This window comes from Lycium ferocissimum, chromosome 7 (genome assembly GCF_029784015.1).
Source record: "Lycium ferocissimum isolate CSIRO_LF1 chromosome 7, AGI_CSIRO_Lferr_CH_V1, whole genome shotgun sequence".
NCBI lineage: Eukaryota > Viridiplantae > Streptophyta > Magnoliopsida > Solanales > Solanaceae > Lycium > Lycium ferocissimum.
In genome coordinates, this window is record NC_081348.1 from 37,854,666 (window position 1) to 37,876,800 (window position 22,135).

The 22,135-nt window shown below is 34.5% G+C and overlaps 1 protein-coding gene and 1 long non-coding RNA gene across 7 annotated transcripts; one reads left to right on the forward strand and one right to left on the reverse strand.

Annotated features, from left to right (window-relative positions):
- Positions 1-468: 468 nt before the first annotated feature.
- LOC132064822 (uncharacterized) lies at positions 469-6,339 on the reverse strand. 5 transcript variants are annotated; one of them, XR_009416653.1, is made up of 4 exons: positions 6,001-6,149; positions 4,390-5,314; positions 760-891; positions 469-483 (listed from the first exon to the last, which is right to left on the reverse strand). It is a non-coding gene; the product is annotated as an uncharacterized LOC132064822 (long non-coding RNA). The 5 variants fall into 5 exon arrangements; XR_009416652.1 differs by having other exon boundaries at positions 4,379-5,314; XR_009416650.1 differs by having other exon boundaries at positions 3,835-5,314.
- Positions 6,340-12,489: 6,150 nt separating this feature from the next.
- LOC132064823 (probable E3 ubiquitin-protein ligase RHY1A) lies at positions 12,490-16,180 on the forward strand. 2 transcript variants are annotated; one of them, XM_059457946.1, is made up of 4 exons: positions 12,490-12,551; positions 12,649-12,894; positions 14,566-14,759; positions 15,604-16,180. In XM_059457946.1, exons 2-4 carry the CDS (start codon positions 12,676-12,678, stop codon positions 16,031-16,033), a joined length of 843 nt encoding a protein of 280 aa, XP_059313929.1. In that variant the 5' UTR covers positions 12,490-12,551; positions 12,649-12,675; the 3' UTR covers positions 16,034-16,180. The 2 variants fall into 2 exon arrangements, with proteins under 2 accessions (XP_059313929.1, XP_059313930.1); XM_059457947.1 differs by having other exon boundaries at positions 12,649-12,891.
- The last annotated feature ends 5,955 nt before the right edge of the window (positions 16,181-22,135 follow it).

Sequence of the window (22,135 nt, forward strand, 5' to 3'; positions counted from 1 at the left end):
AGCTCAAAAACCCCTTGCATTTGGGGGCCCAAAAAGGTTTGACCCAGTTTTTGTCTTGTAACTTCGAGCTGCAGTACATTTATCTTGTTCTCTACGAAGTACATTCATATACATGAACTCAAAGTAAGTGTAATCAGAAAGAACTGCAAAAAGAAGGATTCAAATCCAACAGACGATGTATCCTATGTAAGTAATAACCTATGTAAATCTGAATAAACTTGAGAAATTTTATCAAGTATAAAAATGAAAAGCTTGAGGACTGCAGTTCGATATATCCAAAAACAACTTCATATAAATTAAAACGTATTATGCAAACTGCAAATTAATTTTACATTCTCATCTTCTATCAATAGGCTTGTCAAAAATTGAATTCACATAATTGCAGAAGGGTACATACATATTCCTTTAAACAACATGCACACATACATTGACTTCTTCCGTTGCTCCACTTCCGAAAACATTCTGAAGACACGAAAATTTACCCTGCCAAAGAAAAAAAATAACTATACAAATGAAAACTGCAAAGAATATTAATTATGAAATGAAGAGGAAGAACTATATTACTATCAACATGATGTTATCAGAAAAAAAAAAACAAAAAAAAAAGAGAAAAACTGAAATTATCTTTTAAAGAACTCTTCCATTCAATGCTAATCTCAAACAACTCTCTGTTACAAACAAATGTTCATCATCATCATCTCTTGAAAATAAATTAGCATCTACAATGTTCATGACCCTATGAGGATATGATTCCATTACCATATCTCTTCGAGGTAAGCTCTTCAATATATTCATCATCCACTTGCTTCTTTCCTGTTTAAAGGTCTCTAGCAATAAAATTCACAGCTGAAAACATCCTCTATTTTGACATCATCCCTTCAGACCCGTACTCTGCAATTTGTAACTAAGCCATCAGAACGAAATACATATATTGGTACATGTGCATAGAGCGTATAAGTTAAAGAAAGAAACCAGTAAATAGAAAATTGATCACCTTTGCCATATAGCCACTGCTATTGCACTATAAAAAATCAGGATAGCCAACACGGCAAAGAAACAAATTTATTTGAATAAAAATACTATCTTGGTGTGATTTTAAGGAGTCATAAACTTGCACATTAAATAATGGATTAATTACACTGTATATGGGCAACAATGCTACCAAATTAGGCCCATATTTTACTTTCTTATACTATTTGACCCACTTTGCGTGTAACTTAAACTTTCTTTCGTTCTCTAAACCCAACAATTCTACAGCTATTGCATCTAAGCTTCAGAGGACTTCACTCCAAAATCTCATTTGCAGCCATCTCCCTCGCCCCGTACCCATGTCTTTTTGTGAAGATCTCCACTATCCCAGTTGTTTAAAATTTTCCCTGAATCTCATATGCTACTGAAAAAAAATCAGAAAACCTCCATTGATGGAGCTCAAGTTTTCTCATATTTGAAATTTGATTGATTAAAAAAGAAAACTCCATTGAAGAGCTTAAGCTTTAAGTTTGAGCTGTATCATAGATTTTGAGTTTGAAAGTTAAACTCAGATGTGAAATTTGAGATTATTTTTGAAATAAATGTTGCTGGGTTTGCTTGGAAACTTGATTGGGTGTTGTTCTAATTGATTGGAAACGTCAACAAGAGTTCAAAACTTAAATTTGAAGTGATTTGGAGCAGATTTGAGTTAGATTTGAATTAAATTTCAAAAGAAGTTCAAGGAAGAAGAAGAACACGTGAAGCTCCATTGATACGATTCATTTGTATAATATTGTATAATAGCGTGTAGGCGTGTATAAACACCTTTATACACTATTATACAAGATTGATACATCGTTTATATGTATTTGGTGGAATTCTTCTTTCTTCTTCTTCTTCTTCTTCTTCTTCTTCTTCTTCTATAATAGTATATATGGATATATAAACATCTCTTATACATTATTATACAAGATTGATGCATTGTTCTACCGGTATTTAGTGGATTTCTCACTTCTTCTTCTTCCTCTCCTTTCTCACTTTTTTTTTTTTTTTTTTTTTTTTTTTAACTTCTCTTGAAGATTGGTTACAGTGATGGTGTTTAAAGTTCGCGTGAGAATGGAAACCTGTGTGATCCGGTATATGGGTGTATAGGTGTATATGAGTGTATGTCAATGTATATGGGTGTATACGCCGGAGAACGGAACTCCGACGATGACTATATATGGGTGTATATTAGTGTATAATATTGTATATGGATATATGGGTTATAATATTGTATATGGGTGTATTCTACTGTATAATATTGTATATGAGTGTATATGGATGTATATGGATATATGAGTTATAATATTGTATATGGGTGTATAATATTGCATACGGGTGTATATGTGTGTATATGGATATAAGGGTTATAATATTGTATATGGGTGTATAATATTTGTTTATAGGTGTATATGAATGTATATGGGTATATGGATTATAAATTTTGTATGATATTATATATGAGTATATGGATTATAATGTTGTATAATATTTTATATGGGTGTGTATGGGTATATGATTATAATACTCTATTAAAAATAATTAAAAATAAAAAAAAAAAACGAAAAAGAAGGAGGCAGTGGAGAGAGAGGGGAGAAGAGGGGAGTTTTGGGTTAGAGCTTTGTAATGTAAGTTTTGAGCTATTTTTTTGCAATGTAAGTGACTCAATTATATATTTATGAAATTTTCCCTTAAATAATTGGGGGTTATGAACATGAAAGGTTTGATAAGTTATTAAGAGGTGTGAGTTTTGAAGTTGACTTTTTAAAGTGAAATAATTGAGAAAAATGATAAGAAAAAGACCAAAAAAGAAAAGGAAAATAAAACCAGGTTTTTTGGCTAAAGAAAGGCACTACAAGAGTGGTGTTTAGCCATGATGAGAACCACCACTATAAATTGTTGCTAGTGTGGTGTCTAAATCCAAAAATACCGTGCAAATGTCAGGTCAAGCAAAAAAGTTTTACCGGCGAGGCTTTGAACCATGGGTAATTATTAGTAAGAAAAAAGTATTGAACTAAATTTCAAAATGCTACGAGAAAGTCAAGCTAAGTTCTTAACACATTACCATAAGCTAAGTCGTATACCGTCACCAATAATTTCCTTCGCTTATATTTTTCATGCTACGCCTAGTATTACTTGAATATAATAATGCTGCTTTGAGTCTCGCATAGGTAACGCTACCATGATGTTCCGCCGCGCCTGCACTGACATGACTTGCAAACAACACTTGTCCAGTTGCATTGAGATTTGAGAATTACTGCGTTCCTGGCTTTGCACCAAACTTCTTGTGATTTTAATTAGAAAATCTTTTTGGTATATGCACATATAAGATTTTGCACTCAAACAGAAATGGTGGAAGTGGATGGCAAAGAAGAAAAATACCACATCATGTGCTCTCTAAGAATAAAATGGCCAGGAAAATCTTGTAGTACCATGTTACTGTAACTGCTGCAATAACCGAAACAACTCCAGAAAATAAAGATCACATCAATCTCTCTCACTCCACCAGTCCCAACATTTTGAAGAAGACTAAATTTTCATCTTGATGAAAACAGTGCCCCCGACCAGAATTCAAACAAATACCAAACTGAATTATCTACGGCAAGATATAGGGAAGATCTCTCATAAACTTATTTCGAGTTCAAGACTCAATAAAGAAAGTCTATATATATAATTAATTATAAATACGTGAACTCAACATCTGGACAGAATAAGTGAGAAAAAGTGAAAAACTAACCCCATCTATTTATAGTAATCAATTGTGGAAAAAGTTTATATCAATCAATTAATAAAGAATGTTAAGATGTTAGTCAAGAAACTTACTGTTGGAATTTCAAGTAGCCATCGAAATAGCTGTTTTCCAAATCATTAAAAGCAGCCGACTCATATTTTGTCCTCCCGGTAGAGCCAAACTAAATCATTCGATACTATATGTAGATATCTTCAGGTGAGGGATATTAGAAGTTAAGACAAATACAACCCGTTGCATCAACCATAAAAGAAAAAGAGAAATCAAAATCCCAACAACCTTTGATGCACACGATTACTACTCCAGCACACCCCAAAACCCCAACAACCCTTTGAAGGTTTAATAGTCCAGAACACTTCAAATTCTGCAATTAAATTTTGTAACTCTAAAGAACTTCCAACTCAACTCAAGTGGTAGTTGCGTGCTCTGTTTCTTGCCATCATAAATAGTATATAAACATTTAATATAACAATTATTTAATCATTTTCGCAGACTTTAACCTTGTAGTCCAGTCATTATGAAAGTTAACAGGCCCGCTTCTAATCTCTAAGCATTTTTCTGATTAAAAGAATCATAAAAAGACTAACTCTTTTAAATCTTCAGGAGAAAGTAAATAACCTGACAATCACCTGACGTATAAACATTTGTCAAGGGCAAACGTATAAACATTTCTAGGTGTAAAGAAGACTCCTTTTCGAAAACATGTAGAAGTTTTCCGATTGAAAAACCAATCAAACATGAAGCTTCTCAACAACGATTGATTCTCCGTCCGTTGATTTTCTTTCAGCGTTGGTGCCTTTGGAATCAGAAAGCCTGAAGGTTTTAGGGTGAATAGCGACAGTTTATTAGGCTTTGGACTTGAGAGTCGTTTCGGTTTCGCGGGAGAGGGTTACGACTCTTTAAATTCTCTGTGATGCCGTTTCGGTTGTTTCCTGTTGTAATTAAGGGATTTGTTTTTTTAAGAAACGAAATAAGTGAGAAATTGACTAAAAAATGACAAAAAAGATAAATAAAGATTCGGCGCCAAAAAGAGTGTACACGTGGCAGGTCTAATACCCTGCTTTATATATATATAGAGATAGATAGATTGGACGTAGGCCCCAATCTACAATGAGCAACTGCCACGTATCTTATTTATTAGTAGTAGTATTACTACAACAGCAAGTGCACTAGTTATTTTTGGACGGTCCCAAATCTAAAGAGATTTCCTCTTTATCTAATTAAGTAGTAGGTAGCTACTTTCAATAACGTTGACTATAATTAGTAATGTCATGGGCAATATTGGGAAAATCCGGGTCGGGTTTGTCAACACCGTCTTCATTCCTTATCCAGTAAGTCTGAGGAAGAGAGGCTGCACCATTTGGTATGTCATCCATCACCCTTTCTTGCCCTATTGGAAAATATATCCCTGTTCGATGATGTGGCACCCACCATTCCCCTTTCTGTATCTCCTTCTCCTCCTTCTCGTTCCTCCATATCTCAGCTTTGTCGTCACTTTCACACCACCTCGAAAACGTGCTCATCTGACGTTTAATTTGGTACACTTTTTGTGACCTGCATCAATCATTTTAACTTTTTAGTCACTAGTATGTACTACAAAAGATATGATTTAGCCATATATTCTAAGTAAACGGTTCGAGTAGATTTTACGACTACTAAAAAATAAGGATTAGCGACGGATAAATTTTATAGCTAAATAGCAAAAGTCGCCTCTAATCCTATTTAATTTAGTGGTAAAATGTAAAAAAAACTCGTTTACCAACAATCTTTAATTTTTTGCGACCAATTAACGACAATTTCATAGCTAATTTCAACTCTTTTTTTTTTTAAAACGTAGGAATAGCTAAGTGGGTAAATAGTTGGCTCTGCTTGTTGGCGAAGAAAACCACACATTGGCATTTTGACTTAATTATTTGGCACGCCTACTTGGCTTTTTGGTCAAATTTAATGATTTTTTTTTTATCAAATTCATTTTGTAGTAGTGACAAGAATTAGTTTAGTGTGGGCAAATGGTTTTTTGTGAATTTTATTTGTGGAAGAACACTTGAGAAATTAAATCGTTTTTTTTTTTTTTTTTTTTGTGAAAATTTTGTGAAATCGCGGATGATATAAGTCCTGCTAGCATTTGTAAATGATTTAAAATTTTAAATCTAAGAGTACCACTAACTAAGAAGCATTATTAGGGGCAAAATAAAACTACGCCAATTAATTGAGAGAACTCAAAACAACACTCTAATTACCTAATTATTCGTAGTTTCTGCGAAAACGTAGTGATTTACTCGCACTCATATTCATATGAGCTCACGCTATTGATAAACCAAACTAGAAACTTGAAAGTGTAACAATGCAACCTTTGTAGGGCTTTAGGCCTTTATATATAGGAGGAGAATATGATTCTGTTATAAGGAAGTTTGCAAATCTTAAAAACCTCGAAAAAGTGAATTAAAAGAGAATAAGAAAAAAGCAAAGCTACTTCTCTATATACTTATGCGTAATCCCCTAAACGAATGTTATTGTCAATGATAAAGAAGTTTAACGTAATTCTTTTTCTTCTTATCTTCTTAATCTTTCATTTTAGCCTCTCGTGTGTTGATTACTACATGTTCGAATAATTTCGTGAACGTAAGTCTCTTTACTTGAAAAGATATTGAGATGACAAATCATATTTTTTCTGTACATGGGATAGCATGATGGATGTATTATGCTGTCAAGGGTTAATAATGCTCTTGGTCCTTAAGTTATTGGTTAATTTTTATTTTAATCCTTGTATATCCGACTAGCTACATTTAACTTTCAATTAATTGAAATGTGCACTTTTAATTCATTTGCTTGTAAATATTCACAAATTTACTATGATCACGTTATTACCTGCGTGTCATGTTATGTTTGCAGTGTATATATCTTTAAAGCTGTATTATCGTCAAATGTGTAGTAACACTAAAATCATAACATAACACACAGGTATATATATATATATATATATATTACATAAAGGAACAAAACATACACATTCTAAATAATTGAAGATTAAATACACTAAATCATACTATATCACAAGAACCAAACTCAAAATTTATCAATTAATGAAGGACCAAAAATACTAGTAGTAGTATTAACTCTTCTATCAAATATGCGTAGAAGTAGAGACTAATTAAGGCCTTTACTTTTGATACGCGGATACCCAGTGGCAGCACCAAGAGAGGATGGAGATAGAGAGGATTTTGTCCTTTAAAGTACATAAGTAGAACATGTACTATTCTTTCACGAATATGGCTGTCTGGTACTAGGTAGAATCCACAACCATGTCACCCTTTATTATTGTGTATTATTATTATTCTCAAATCAAATACTATAAGGAAAACATGTAATGATAAAAATATTAAATATTCGAAATTTTTTGTCTGTTGTACTGAATGACTGTTATACACTTATAACGATTTACATTTAAATAAATTTTTGTTGTTATAAGCAAAAAAGATGTCAAATCCTAAGCTTAATCATACTTTGTATAAAGAAGAGAAATCTTTATTGATAAAAATATATATAAATATAATATTCTTTATCATAATATATTAAAGTATCAAAATATTTGGTTGAAATCTCTAGACCTATTATTTTTTAATGTTAGAGATTGTATTTCTATAAAGATGATTAATTATTATATTACCAAAATAGAAGATAGTTTGTTTACCCCCAAATAGTGGATAACAATTAAATTTGTAAGTGGTGGATAGGATATATGGATAGATTTAACTATAATATAGGGTAGTAATTAATAAGTAATGATATGTATTAGCAAACATTAGCTATGGAAACTAGAGAAGAAAAGTTGACAAATGCTGCAAATTGGTCCGGTCTGGGAGAAGCTTCTTATAACCGAGCCAAAATACTTGAGGAAATATTTATGTCATTTTGCTGATTACAATCTGCTGAATAGTAAAAGCTACCCTAAAAAGGGAAGGGATAGCCCTCTATTTATAGGTAATAATAAATGGGCCCTAGTACAATGTAGAAAAAGCCTTTCTAAAAAACCCTAAAATGGATAAAATTTGGTTCGTACGGTCTGACACCCGTACTGTTATCAGCGCAAGTAGCGGAACGGTTAGATGACGCGTGGCCTGCTCCATAACTGATTATCCGTGCCTACATCGAGTGTGCTCTTTAGGCTCAGGTTTTCTGATACCCTCGGTGTTGAGGCAGAGTTGAATGTGTTCGCGATCCCTCGGCTTTCGTCCCCGCCGGTGGTTAAGACCTTACCCACTTTAAATCTTATTTCGGTCGGCTCCATCTTTTACTCCAGTTCCCATCGAACACAAGTTGATCCGGTTTTTACCGCATACATAGTTGATATAGAGGGAAATTTTACAAAAAGTGTACCGTTATAAAAATGATTATTGTTGTTATAGATAAACACTCTTATAGAGAGGTAAAATATAGTATAAAAATTTAGTTCCAAAAAAAATTTGTCTGTTATAATAAAGTATTGTTATATAAGGATGCTGCTATAGAAAGGCCTCGCCGTATTTATCTAGTATGGATTTGAATTCGATTGAGTGTAGAATTCGAATAAAGATTTAATGGCAACAAAAGTATACTTTTTGCAGTAAAGAACCAAAACCCCAACCTTATTGTCGTTCTGTTTTGGGATTAAAAATCGACACGTATCTCATTCCTGTGCAATAAAGGTAGCTGAACTAGATGCAAGTGATGCAACTATGGAAATTGGTAAATCACTGGAGAAACTCTGGACGAGAGAAAAACATAAGATTAACTGGGTAACTAAATTAACCATCGTATGGTTCGGATTTTTCAAAAATGTTATCATACTCAAATTCTCAAAAACTGTATGTATTATTTTTGAAAAATTCAACATACATCTATCAACATGTTTAAAGAGTTCAAACAACATAGATTAACGGCAGAAAATGACTTACATCACCACAATAGGACAGCAAAAGGTTCAGAGAATGAGACATGATCAAATCGAACACCTACTGTGCTTCCTTGTGATAATATATACTATTAATATTAGTGTCTGCGCGATGTGCGGTTGATATAATATATATATTTTACATAAAAGGACAAAAAATACATATTCTAAATAATTGAAGGTTAATTACACCGAATCAACGAGAACCAAAACTTTCTATAGAAAAGGGGTCACATTAAGCGGGTTAGCAGATTTGGATTTAAAAGTGGGTGCGTTTTAATTTCTAAACTAAATGACAAATCATAAAAAGTCACGTGATTTTTTGTATATTGACAAACAAAATTAGATTTAGGGTGTTAGTTTGAGGGGTATTCTTGATCCAAAAGAATAGATTGGAGTACTTTTAGACTAATAGGTGGATGAGGGTATTTGTGAGCTATTTTTCATTTGTTAGGGATATTTTTTACCCTTTTCCGTAAAATTTATTTTGAACAGAAAGAAAAAGGACGGAAACGAAGAAACCGACAACTTGACATTTTTTTTGAAAAAAAAAAACAACTTGTAACATCCCGTAAATCCGAGATAAGTGTGAATGTATGAATCTAGTATAAAGGTGATATTTTAGCTATACGAATTCATTCGGGATGAACTCGGGTGGTAAACAATCGTTTTGAAGTCAAACCAAAAAGTGAAGTTCTTACGGCCTTCTAAATTCGTCTAAGTCTGAGACAGTCTGTACTTATGTCCAGTTTTCGAGTAGTGACGTTAGGAATTTGAGAAAACTCAAAACATGAAAGTTGTAGACCTTTGAAATACCTTTCCAACCATATATTATGAAACTCAAACGGAGCTCTATGCTAGAAGTTATCCCCGTTTTACTCTGCGTGAAGTGCTGCGCGAAGTACCCTTCAGGTGCGCGATCGCGCACCGAGGCGGTGTTATCGCTTTCGCCGCGCGAAAGTACCCTCTGCGCGATCGCGCACCGACCACGACATTCTAAGAGCCAAACTTCGTTATATTCTTTCCCACTTCATTTTAAACCAATTTTTCTGAGGTAAAGAACACTAAAGAAGTCTCTCAAGCCCTAAGGACTAAGCTCTTCTCTCCCAACCTTCAAGAAACTTTAAGGTAAGCCTATTCCATGCAATCCAAGTCAATTCCAACATACGTTCATGATCATTAAGCAAGAATCCGTCATTCTTAACATAGGGTTTTCAAGAAAACCCATCTCAAGGTTCAAGAATTCAAGATTTTGGAAATCTTCTTCAAAGCTCAAGTCTTTAATTCAAGTTTTGGAGCGACTAAGGTATGTAGAGTTACTATCTACGTGTGGGAACATCATTGTTTCTTCCCCACGCCTCATAATTCATAAATTATGATTCTCTACTAAAACTAGGGTTTCTATACCATGCTCATGATAACCCTAGGTCCATGTCCATGATTATATTATGTATGAATTGTTATAATTCCATCATTGAGTTCTTAATATTTCTTTATGATTATTGAGAATCCGTCCGTAATCCATAAAAACCCATATCTTGCATTCCATGGGTTCTTGCATGCATGTTTTTAAATAAAAATGTGTATTTCATGAATATCCTACATGTCTACAAGTTTTCATGCAATTGTATTTTATAACTATGCTCATGCCATGACTCAAGATACACACATGCTAAATACAAGTTATTTCATGAAACCATGTTTATAAGTTATTTCGTGAAATCATGATTACAAGACAAGTACAAGTTAATTCACGAAAATCATGGGCTTCTTAGCCAACTATATTATGTTCATGTTTTTTGGAGTTGCACGAACTACCGAAGGCTCGATAGCACGAAACTACGTAGCCACCGTAGGACAAGGATCGCTCCGCCCGCTAGGACGATACCTTAATTTTACACCGAATGGATCCATCAGGCACGTTACCACCTTATACCCCGGCAAGGTATGGGGCTACGCCGGTCCAAACAGGTACCGGACTCCACGTACCCACGTGGTGATATCACATGGTCGGTTTATGAAATGCTCTCCCTACTTATCATGTTTTACTTATGTATATATATATATGTACTCATGCTCATGCCTGTGCTCATGTTCATGTCCGGTTTTCGTTTCGGTTCTTATCATGTTACTTCATGTCCCATGTTATTTCATTCGGTTTGCTTACATACCAAGACATTCAACGTGCCGCGTCCCCTTTATCGCTCCGGGCCTGAATTTCACGACGCAGTACGCATTTACAGGACGCCACATCTGCTCAGTAGGATTTGCTCGTATCAGCTCATTGGTGAGCCCCATCTCATTCGGGGTTTAGTCAGTTATCTTTATTTTACTAGTCATGCATTTAAAGGTATCTTTGGGGGGCCTTGTCCATAATACGTTTTACCAAGATTCACGATTAGAGGTTTCATAGACTAGTCAGCTTTAGTTATGTTAGACATGCAAGGTGTTTAGCCATCTTTGGCTCAACTCATGTTATTTCCGCATTTATGATTTAAACAAGTATTTCATTAAATTATTATGACATCTCATGTTTTATAAAAACTCATCACGTTCATGCTATATTTCCGCTCATGTTATGCCTCATGATGATTCAGCAAGCCATGTGGTTTGCTCGGTCACATGCAGTAAGGCACCGAGTGCCGTGTTTTGCCCAGGCCATGGTTCGGGGCGTGACACAACTCGACATTTATAGAAGAAATTGTGCGATTTTCCCTTCAAATGGATTGGTCTTAAGTTTTGCCCTTCAAATGGACTGGTCTTTTAATTTTGTCAATTTGCACGATTGCACTTATTTGGGTGTGGTCTTTAATTTTTACCCCTCAAATTGTTGGTCTTTAATTTTTCTCCTTCGCTTAAAATATCTCAAGGTTCTGGGTTCGAATCCCGGCTCAGTAAAAAAAAGATAAAAATTTCACAAGGCAGATATCCGTAGCAAAATTAAGCCTACTCGTGCAAGCCTAACTTTTGTAGAATTCCAATAGAGTAAAAAAAAAAAAAAAAAAATCTGCCTTGCAAAATTTCGCAAGGCAAGCTTTTGCCTTAAGGTGAAATTTGCATGAAGCCTTGCTTTGCGATTTTGTTTTTTACTGAGCAGGGTTCGAATCCAGAACCTCAAAGTATTTTCGGCCACTTTTTTAAACGAACGACAAAAATTAACGACTAGCGCCTTTGAAGGTCAATCTATGCAAAACAAAATGATTTAATTTTTGTCCTTTAACAATATTTATGCCTAACAGAGATAAGTTATTTAGTCATGTGAGCATACTTTATGGAATATTATTATGTGAAAATATAAATCTATACCCCGCGAAAAAGTTATTTGTTACGAGGAACAAAATTAAAGACCGGCACAAAATAGGGGGACATAAGTGCCAATGGTCCAACATTTTATTGCGTGGTTTGTCCTTCAAAGGCGTTGGTCTTTAATTTTTGTCCCTCAAATTGCTGGTCTTTAATTTTTTCTCTTAGCTTAAAAAGTGGCCGAAAATATCTCGAGTTTTTGAGTTCGAATCCCTGCTCAGTAAAAAAAAAAAAAAAATTTGCAAGGCAAAGTTTTCGCGAAACCTCTAATTTAAAGCCTTACATCTGCCTTGTGATTCTTTTTTGACTGACTCGGGGTTCGAACCCAGAATCTTGAGGTATTAGGCGAAAGATAAAAATTAAAGACAATTTGAGGGTCAAAAATTAAAGACCACCCTCGAACAAGGACACTCGTGCTAATTGCCCTGATCCCAATGCTGTAAAACAGGCCCAGCCCATTTATTTTTGTAGTAACCGCCCATCAAGAAAATCAGTCCAACTTGTTTAATCTCCTTCTTTCTGCTGCTTTTCCTCCACATTTCGTCGGTTCTTCCTAAGGTATGTCATTTCAATCAAACCTCCTATTCCTATAACTATTCATTTCTTTTTTATGTATATATATATATATCGTTATATCTCAAAGCATTTATTAGAGGTGTATTAGAAAAGTGTATGTAATTGTATGACGAGTGCTTCAGAGCTATTCTTCACTAGAAGGTCTCGTTACGGCCGAAGCGATCTCGAATTAGGATCCGATTCAACTTCGGGTCGGATATCTCACAACCACGGTGCTCACAATCGCCGCCATAGTATCCGCCGTGAGCGCGTGGATGTGAGCAATTGTGAACCCACGCGCAGCCCTCCTCACCGCCCTAGACGTTTCCCTCCTCCTCCTCCTCCTGTAAGATTATGGATTTTTGTTTTTTCCTTTTTTTTTTTTTTTTGGTGGTTTATGTGTGTAGGATGATAATATAAAAAAATGTAAGTGTTGGCTTTATCAATTATTGCGCTGGCATATTTTATTAGGCGATAGCATCTAAGTTGCGTGTACAAAGACGAGATTTTGAGTCACATTGGGTCAACATGCATATATTTAATGTTGGAATTGCTATTTAATTTAATCCAGATGTTGTTTCAGTGGATTTTTTCCTTTCTTTTCTTTAAATTATTGCTTTGTACCTATAACTGTAATTTATTGCCTGAGTTAGTTAAAGTAAGGAAAGGGTGAAGACATGAAATACACCTCAGGGGCACTGAATGTAGATAATATATAATTTATGGCGGGAGTAAATTGGTTTAGTTTAACTGAATGGCCGTTGAAATTATATGGACTTTTAATTGATATTTACACGCCTTATCACGCTACCCACCTATTGATGAATATATGGACGACGGACTCATGAATTTCAGGATAAATTACATGGATTTATCGTTCTTGTTTATCAGACTTGCTTTGCCATTATTTGACATTTTCTAGCTGCAAATGTTAGGGCGGGATGCTTGTTTTTGCTGGCATATATATCTGCATTTGTTCTCATGCTGGTATGGAGTGTGTTTGCTGCTAAGAAGTCTGTTTTGTTTCTAATTACTAATTGCCTGTTCTTTTGCTTTTTACCAGTAAACCAATCAACTATGTCTCAAGTTAATTACAAACTAGTCAGGCTTGGGTAATTGTATGCATCTGCTTAGAGTCCATCGCATTGTAATTATCAATAATCTGTCTTGTAAGAAGGACTCTAGGGGTTCTATAGATTTCATTTTTATTGTTACAGTGACATACAAATCTCTAGTCAAGCTAGAACGAATCCTGGCAAACATGGGACGTGCTGTAAATGCAACAATAACAGTTAAGCTATTGTGCAATTACATAGTTATCTCTTTAATTTTCTTAAACCTACCAAAACAAATATAGCAACAATTAGGCTTGAAGCCCAAATAAGTTTTATATGGATCTATTGCTCTTTAGTTGTCACAAAAGAGATTTTTCTCCTTCTCCAATTAATCCCTGCCACTGGTGGCAATATCTTGAAGCCACTATTGCCATTTGTTGAACCATTTGGGAGATTAACTCCCTTGTTGAATGAGTGTAAATGTTTGCTTTTGTATTCTGGATTAGCCTGATTATAAGGTGCTTGACCTGTGATTCCTGTAATTTTCTAATGAAGTGCTCACTGATGTACTTTTTCTATGTATATGCTATATCTTTAAGTCCCCCCCCCCAAAAAAAAAAAAAAAAATCACACACACACGAAGCAATTCATTCATCAGCTTTTATTTTCATTTATAAGATAGTTCAAGTATGTACTTGATTCTCTTGTATTTGATCGATAAATTATTTAGATTTAGCTCATTCATTTTTATTGTTACATGACTATACTGCTCCTTTTGTTTGTGATATTTGTGTATTTTCAACAATTTGTGTTTAGTATAATATATTGCTAAGTTTAGGTTAAAAATGTGGTAGGACGGGAGCTTTAAATTCTTACCACCTAGTTTTTCTGATTGATTTCGATTCTTTGAAGGTGACCTGTAACATTGATGCTAATTATTTTGGTCTTTTTTCACAAGTTAGGATCGTGATTCTGTTTCGCTTGACTCTGGGAGTAGGCAGGCTGCTTCAGGAGACGCCAGTCATGCAACAAATAATAATAACAGGATACGTGATAGAGTGGGAAGCTCTGGTAGTGAGCGGCTCCCTGGTGCTGTACTACTTGCAAGGGAAAGGCTTCTGCAAAGGTTGAGCGGTGTATCTATATCTGGAAACAGGTTGGTATTTTTTTTTCTTTTTCGAAACTGGTCAGTATTTTGAATCCATGAAACCCAATAATATGAATTTTGCTTGGCTAAGCCATTGCAGTTTATCATATTGTAAGTTCACAATTCAACTTTTGATTTGACAAATTCGGAGATGCGTAAGAGTACGTTTCGAAGTGGATATATTTCTGATAAACCAGACGTGAAGTTGCTTGGGTCTTGATGATCTTTGAGTTTTCTGATTCCTCGAATCAATATGTTTGGGTCATTAGGATTATTGAAATGTGCATTTCTTGGATGAAAAAGACTGGAGATGTTAGTCTCCTGTAGTGAATGGACTTTTATCATAGGATTATTAGGATGTCTTGCTCTTATACATTGATGTTCAGTGCTTAGTAGGAAGTTTAGCTGATTTTACGGACCCTTCCTCCTCTATGCCTCTCCTTGTTGTAGAGATTAAAAGACGTGTTTAGGACATCAATTCACCAGCTGTCTTACAAGTCTACGGGCTTTCCGTTCTAGTTGTCTTGTTGGCTTGATTTCTCACTAGTGATTGTAAGTTGCTTTGGTGGTTATCATGATATGATTAAATTCTGGGAACACTTGTCCTCTGTTTCATTTGACATGAGAACCTTGGCGCTTGATATCATTCAAAGTTTGTCTAGGTGTCTGATTTAGGATGTGCTTTGTTGGCTAAACCTGGTCCTTGCATTCTGTGGGTCATTCTATGCTAAACTAAAGAGACTTTTAATTAATCTTCTTTTTAAAATCATTATGTGTACTGTCAATTTAAGTGGAACTTCAAAGGTATTGCATATGGTCTAGTTGATTGAAAGCTGATATTGGCTTCTGCTAGGCGAAGTAACCGGATCCCGACGAGATCCCATCGCAACTTCACATTTGAGGATGATTTCGGACTTGCCGATGCCAGTGATTGGGAAACAGATTCAACGTTGTGGCTTGCTGGCATAACCCCCAGCCCTGATCTTACATGGGTAGAAACAAACAAGAGGCCCCCAGGTCTGAGCCAAGAAGCTGTGGGTTCATTGCATATTGGGGTTTTCAGCAACTCAGACAAGGGAGAGGAAGAAACACAGGCTCGGGCAGTTCTTGACTGTAGCATATGTCTAGATGCTTTCTTGGAGGGAGAAAAGCTAGTATGTTTACCTTGTGGACATAGGTTTCACCCTTGTTGCTTAGAACCCTGGGTACGAACTTGTGGGGACTGCCCGTATTGTCGAGCAGCCATACATGTGACTTCTTGTAGGGCCAAAGAAAGGTCGTGAAACCAACCATTGACCACAGTGGCGGTCTCTGATGTGAAGTTCTTTTTTGATAGACTTGACTTTTTTGCTGTTTGAACGATAGTTTTCCATAAAATGAGTAGAATAGGAACGGATCGATCGAATAATTTATACCATGGGTTTTTATGTAATTTTGATCTTACAGCCAAAAAAATATCTTTGACAAAGTGACGAATGCGAGATCCATAACAAGGGAACTACTTGTGTTCTCCTTGGGACGCTCCATATTGCTAATTTGATGCTTGGCGAGAAACCTCTCATTTCAATGAAATATTATCTTTCTTAAACTCGCTAACCAGAGAAAATAACATTTTCTTACAAATGTATGGGCCATTCTTAAAATATTTCGTTTCCCTCGCTATTAGGCAGCGCCAAACATTAAGAGGTGTTTGGCCAAAGCTTATGAGCTGGTCAAATCAGCTTATGAGCATTTTTTTTTGGCTTATCTATGTGTTTGCTAAAGTTAAAAGTGCTTATGAATCAGGTGCTTATAAGTCAAAGCCATGAGCTGGTTATTCCTAATTTATTATTTTTTTAGTTTAGAAGCACTTTAGGTTTGATTAAGAATTTTATTATTTTATCTTTAATATTATTTCATGGTTCTCCAAAAACCCTTAAATGAAAATCCCAACTCTCTCCATGTTTTCACCCCCTCTCCCTATTCACTTCTCTTAAAATCCAGCAACTCCCTCTGCCGGCTACCATCAAGTAGAAACAATCAAATATTTTGAAACTTTTCGACATCAAAAGCAATCAAGCCTGAATGAGAAAGCTTTAGCTATTATAAATCAGTCTTCGACATCAAAAGCAATCAAGTTTTGCCTGTGTATTTTAGTTGTTTTTATACCATGATTCTGCGTACTATTTGACTATGCGTTTTAATGTCAATTTTTTTTTTTCAAACTATCAAATTATTATGTTATAACTTATCATAAAATGTTTTATAAAAATAATCTTATATAATGAATTTTGTGTTGAAAATAAATTGAGAAAAATTCTTTTGTATAATATTCTGGAATTTAAAATCTTGGAAACAATTTTAAGGGTATTTAAGTCATTTTAATTAAAAAGTGGCTTATCAGCACTTTTTATCAAACACTTCAATTGCTTATTATCAGTTTCAATATTTTTATCCAAACACGTACTGCTTATATATTAAATCAGTTTCATGCTTATCAGCTACTTTAAATCAGCTAACCCAAAGGGGCTCCAAGTCACTTATACTTAGCGCTAGAATAAGCTAATTATATTTAGACCTGATATCTTTTTTGTCATTCTTAATAGAGTTCATCAAGGTTGAGTTTTGCCGAAAACAACATAAACAAACATAATTTGCGCCAAACCAATGCCTCTAGGTTTCGTGTAATAAACACTATCATTGTTGGATTAGTCAGATTCCAAATTTCAATGTTTAGACACTCTTGAGTCTTGAGTTGACAAGGTACGTACCTATACTTCGTTGAATTAATGGGCTCTCTACTTTTACCATTAAGTTTTGTTTAGAACAACAGCCCGTGCCATGGGCTAGACAAAGTCTTGTTATGCCATTCATTTTTTCCAGAGTTGGAAAATTATGTTTTTTTCCAGATGTGAAGGAGTGGACATACTAGTGTAATTTAATGGGAAGTAGAGTACTTTGATGCATCAGCATCACAAGCCTGGAAAATTGTTAGTCAACAGTCACCAGACTCACCCCCAGAGGTGCAGGCAGGAATTTCAAAGTTATTATTGAGACAGCAGCGGTCCAGATGGTTTGAAAGGGAGTGGCTTCGTAAAAGATGGCCAGAATTGCAAAATGTTTGGCTTTATTCTGGCCATATAATTCAAAAAAGGTAAGACGATCTCATTTTCATACAGATCCTAATGTGTTATTCCAGCCATTTTGAGAAGCAAAGGTGCAAAACGGCAATTGTATTAGGTATGACATGAGAAGGAAGTCCTAACTAGCTAGCTGGATAGGGTTTTTGGGAAGCACACTGAGTTTAGACTTATTGAGTGTGAGAATTTATCATATTTTAGTGGCAGAATTGTAAGTATCACTCTTCACTCCATCCTTAATCAACAGTCTCTCGTTCGAGCCTTAAGAATGAAGTTGTTTTTACCACAACAAAGTTTTTTATTCTCGAAGTGATTTTTCTTTTGTATGAATCCAAATTAATTAGACCCCAAATTGAATACCACACATCTAAGCTATTCATTAGGTCTAATCCTAATACACCTTACAATCAAATGCGGGTAAAATTAACAAATAGTCATTTTTCAACTCTTATACTAGAAAAATAGCTATATGTTTTCTCTGTAAAATTTGAAACTTGATAAGTGATAATCTTTAAAGAGATGGCCAAAAAGTGGCTAGTCCGTGCTATTTCGACGCCACTTGTTCATTCTTTTTTTTTTTTTTCATCCGTGTCTGGTACTTGTTTTGAGGCCTCGACTAATTTAAATTCGTGCGATATAAATCCCGTTAAAGGGGAAAGTTCTGAACCAATTTTTCGTTTATTCTCAAAAGTTCGAAGTCGAAACCTCTAGTTGAATATGAGTGAATCATATCCACTCCATCGTAATCATTTGTGGTGCCACATGTTCATCCACTGATCTCCTAAGCAGTATAATATATATATATATATATATATAGCCGATCTAACTAAATATTATGGCAACCACCAGACACTGTACATACTATTATTCTAAGACCAACAATTAGTCTCCTGGGGCGTTAATTTGTTTGCCTGTATGCGAATACACCTAACGACCAATGAATTAAAAAGTTGTTTAAGATTTCTATATTTGAAGATTCCAACGAATAGAAGAATCTTGGTCTTGAAATGTTAGGTCTAAATTAAACTAATCTATATGGCACTTTTTTTTAAAAGCATTTTATTCTGTCCCTTTCATATGCCTTCACCTTTGTAGTCTCTCTGCCTCTCTACCTTACAAGTTAGTTACGTATTCCAAGGGGCAACAAATTAAACCATAACATGGGATTACTGTGAGATTGTTTATTATTATTGTGATCATATTTCCACATCATTCTATTAACACTGCATCTATTATTCAAGAATCATACTGACTTGAGTATTGAATAATTGAGTTCGAAGAACTTGATGTCTAAGCAAATATATATAAATATATCGTTATTTTTGATAAGTGTCAGCAAACTCAAATACTCAAGATATTTAGAAGATCTACCAAATTAGAGATGACAAATGAAGACACACATTTAGAAAAGGGCAATTCTGCGAATTGCCCTTCTTTTGGGGTGGTCTTTAAATTTTGCCCCTCATATTTGAAATCTTTAAAATTTGCCCTTCGGCTAACACCCATAGGTTTCTATGTTCGAACCCACGCGTTGCAGCAAAATTTTAAAAAAAAAAATTCGCAAAGAAGTTTAAATTTCGCTATGCTGGGACCCTTAAGATACTTTTGTTAAGGAATTACCAAAGTTATCTCGACCCAAGACATACTTATGCCTCAGGCGACTTGGAGCATAAGTATACGGATCCGCATAACTTTGATAATTCCTTCACAAAGTTATGCCGGTCCCAAGATAAAAGTTTATGGATAAAGTGGATCCATGCCTACTATGTCAAAGAGTAGGATTTGACCAATTTAACGGTGCTTTTGACATATTGGATGGTTAGACAAATTATTGGTTCTTGGAGAATCCGGAGCAAGTGCATACTTCTTCTCAACCCGAAAAAGCTTGATTCGAACTAAATTCTTGCAATTATTAGGTAATCCTGAAAGAGTCAATCGAAAATTTATGGTGTTTCAACATGCCACTAATTAAAATATATTTCACAATGTGATTGTGCTTTACATGGAAGGTCTGGATTGCTAATAGGATCATACAATGGGGCTTGAAAGTGTAGAACCAATTTGTGTTATGTGCAAGTGTTGTGATGAAGAAAGTTTGCCCATTAAAAGTATGCCCCACCGCATAACTTTGTGAAGGAATTATCAAAGTTATGCGGACCTAAGATACTTATGCCTTATGGCGACGGACTTATAAGAGTATCGGATCCGCAGATAACTTTGATAATTCTTCACAGTTATCGGGTCCTAAGATAAAAGTTTATGGATAAAGTGGATCCATGCCTACTATGTCAAAGAGTAGGATTTGACCAATTTAACATGCTTCGCCGACATATTGGATGGTTAGACAAATTATTGGTTCTTGGAGAATCTGGAGCAAGTGCATACTTCTTCTCAACCTGGAAAAAGCTTGATTCGAACTAAATTCTTGCAATTATTAGGTAATCCGAAAGAGTCAACCGAAAATTTATGGTGTTTCAACATGCCACTCGATTAAAATATATTTCACAATGTGATTGTGCTTATATGAAGATCGTTGATCGCTAATAGGATCATACAATGGGGCTCGAGTGTAGAACCAATTTGTGTTATGTGCAAGTGTTGTGATGAAGAAAGTTTGCCCATTAAAAGTATGCCCCCACCGCATAACTTTGTGAAGAAATTATCAAAGTTATGCGGACCATGCATACTTATGCCAAGTCCGCCCATAAGGTATATAAGTATGCCGGTTCTAAGCATAAAATTTGTAATTCCTTAACAAAAAGTATGCGGTCCGCATACACGCGATTCAACCCTTGTCTTGCGATTTTTTTTTTTTTAATTTTTGCTTGAGCGAGGGTTCGAACTCGAACTGCGCGAAGGGCAAAAAATTAAAGACCAAAGAATATGAGGGCATAATTTAAAGACTACAAATGAAAAGAAAATTTAAAGACCAAATTTAAAAGAAGGGCACTCCGCGCAAAAAATTGTTTAGAAAATATACATTTCCTCTATTTTAATTTATTTATAGTTTGATTGGGCACAAATTGAAATTATTTAAAAAATGAGAGCTTTTAAAATTTTGTGATATTAAACATACCATAAATAATATCTTTGTGTATAAACTATAGTTATATAGTTATAAAAACATTTTATTTAAGAAATGTGCATTCTTTTTTAAACAAACAAATAAAAATAGCATCAACCAAAGCGGAAGGGAGAGAGTAAGTTAAAACATGGCATATTCTGTAAACGAAGTTAAAAAAGTGTTAGGGTAACTCATCAGTCATCGCGATGGTTGGATAATTTAGATACGTAACTACGATCAAGACATTATTAGTACTAAACAGATTTTAATTATCACACAAATGATTTTATACGAATGAGTGCTTTGTTACCAAAAAAAAATCCAACTGCCTTGACTTCTGACTCCAATTGTATCAAACAATATGACCAAAATAATGTGACAAAGAAGGCTTATCTTATATCTTATGGTGTGAACGAACAAAATGAAAACAGGTAATTAGAATTTAATCAAGTAGATATTTTGAGTCATTTTCAATTGCAGAAAATTAGTAACGTAAAACACGGGGAAAGAGAAAACTGAACTGAAATTTCAGCTCTAAGTAAACGACCAGCTTTTAGAGAAAAGAAAGGAAGACAGAAAAAGAATACATATATTCTCTAACTCTTCAAATTTGGGGGTTTTGCCTTTTTTCTTGTGTTCAAACTAAGCATAGTACTTCTATGTATCGAGAAATCTCATATCTCATTTAACTACAGGCAAAAGAAAAAGGAAACTCCTTTTCTAAATTTGTATTGTATGAGTTTCTCGTATAATTTCTTCCTAAATTTCAAGAAATTTATTTTAAACTGATAGTCAAATGTATTTAGTTAGTTATTGCTATGCTGAGCATTAGTTTACTGAGAGGGTGTGTTTGGTAAGTAGAAAAATGTTTTTCATAGGAAGAAAAAAATTCTTGTAAAATATTTTTCTGAAAAACAAGTGAGGTTTTTACTTATTTTCTTGTGTTTGGTAAGTACAACACAAATATTATGTACAACACAAATATTATTCTAAAAATATTTGTATACTAATATAAGATTCTTTTCAACAAATAAATTAAATTCTGTGATAGTGTATAAATATTTTGTAATTGTAAACTTAAATTGACTATCATAACTCTTTATAACAAGTTTATACTCCCTCTCCCAATTTGTGTGATTGTGTTCCGATTTTAAGAGTAAACGAGTTTATCTTTTACCGTAATTCTTTTATATGTTTTTTAA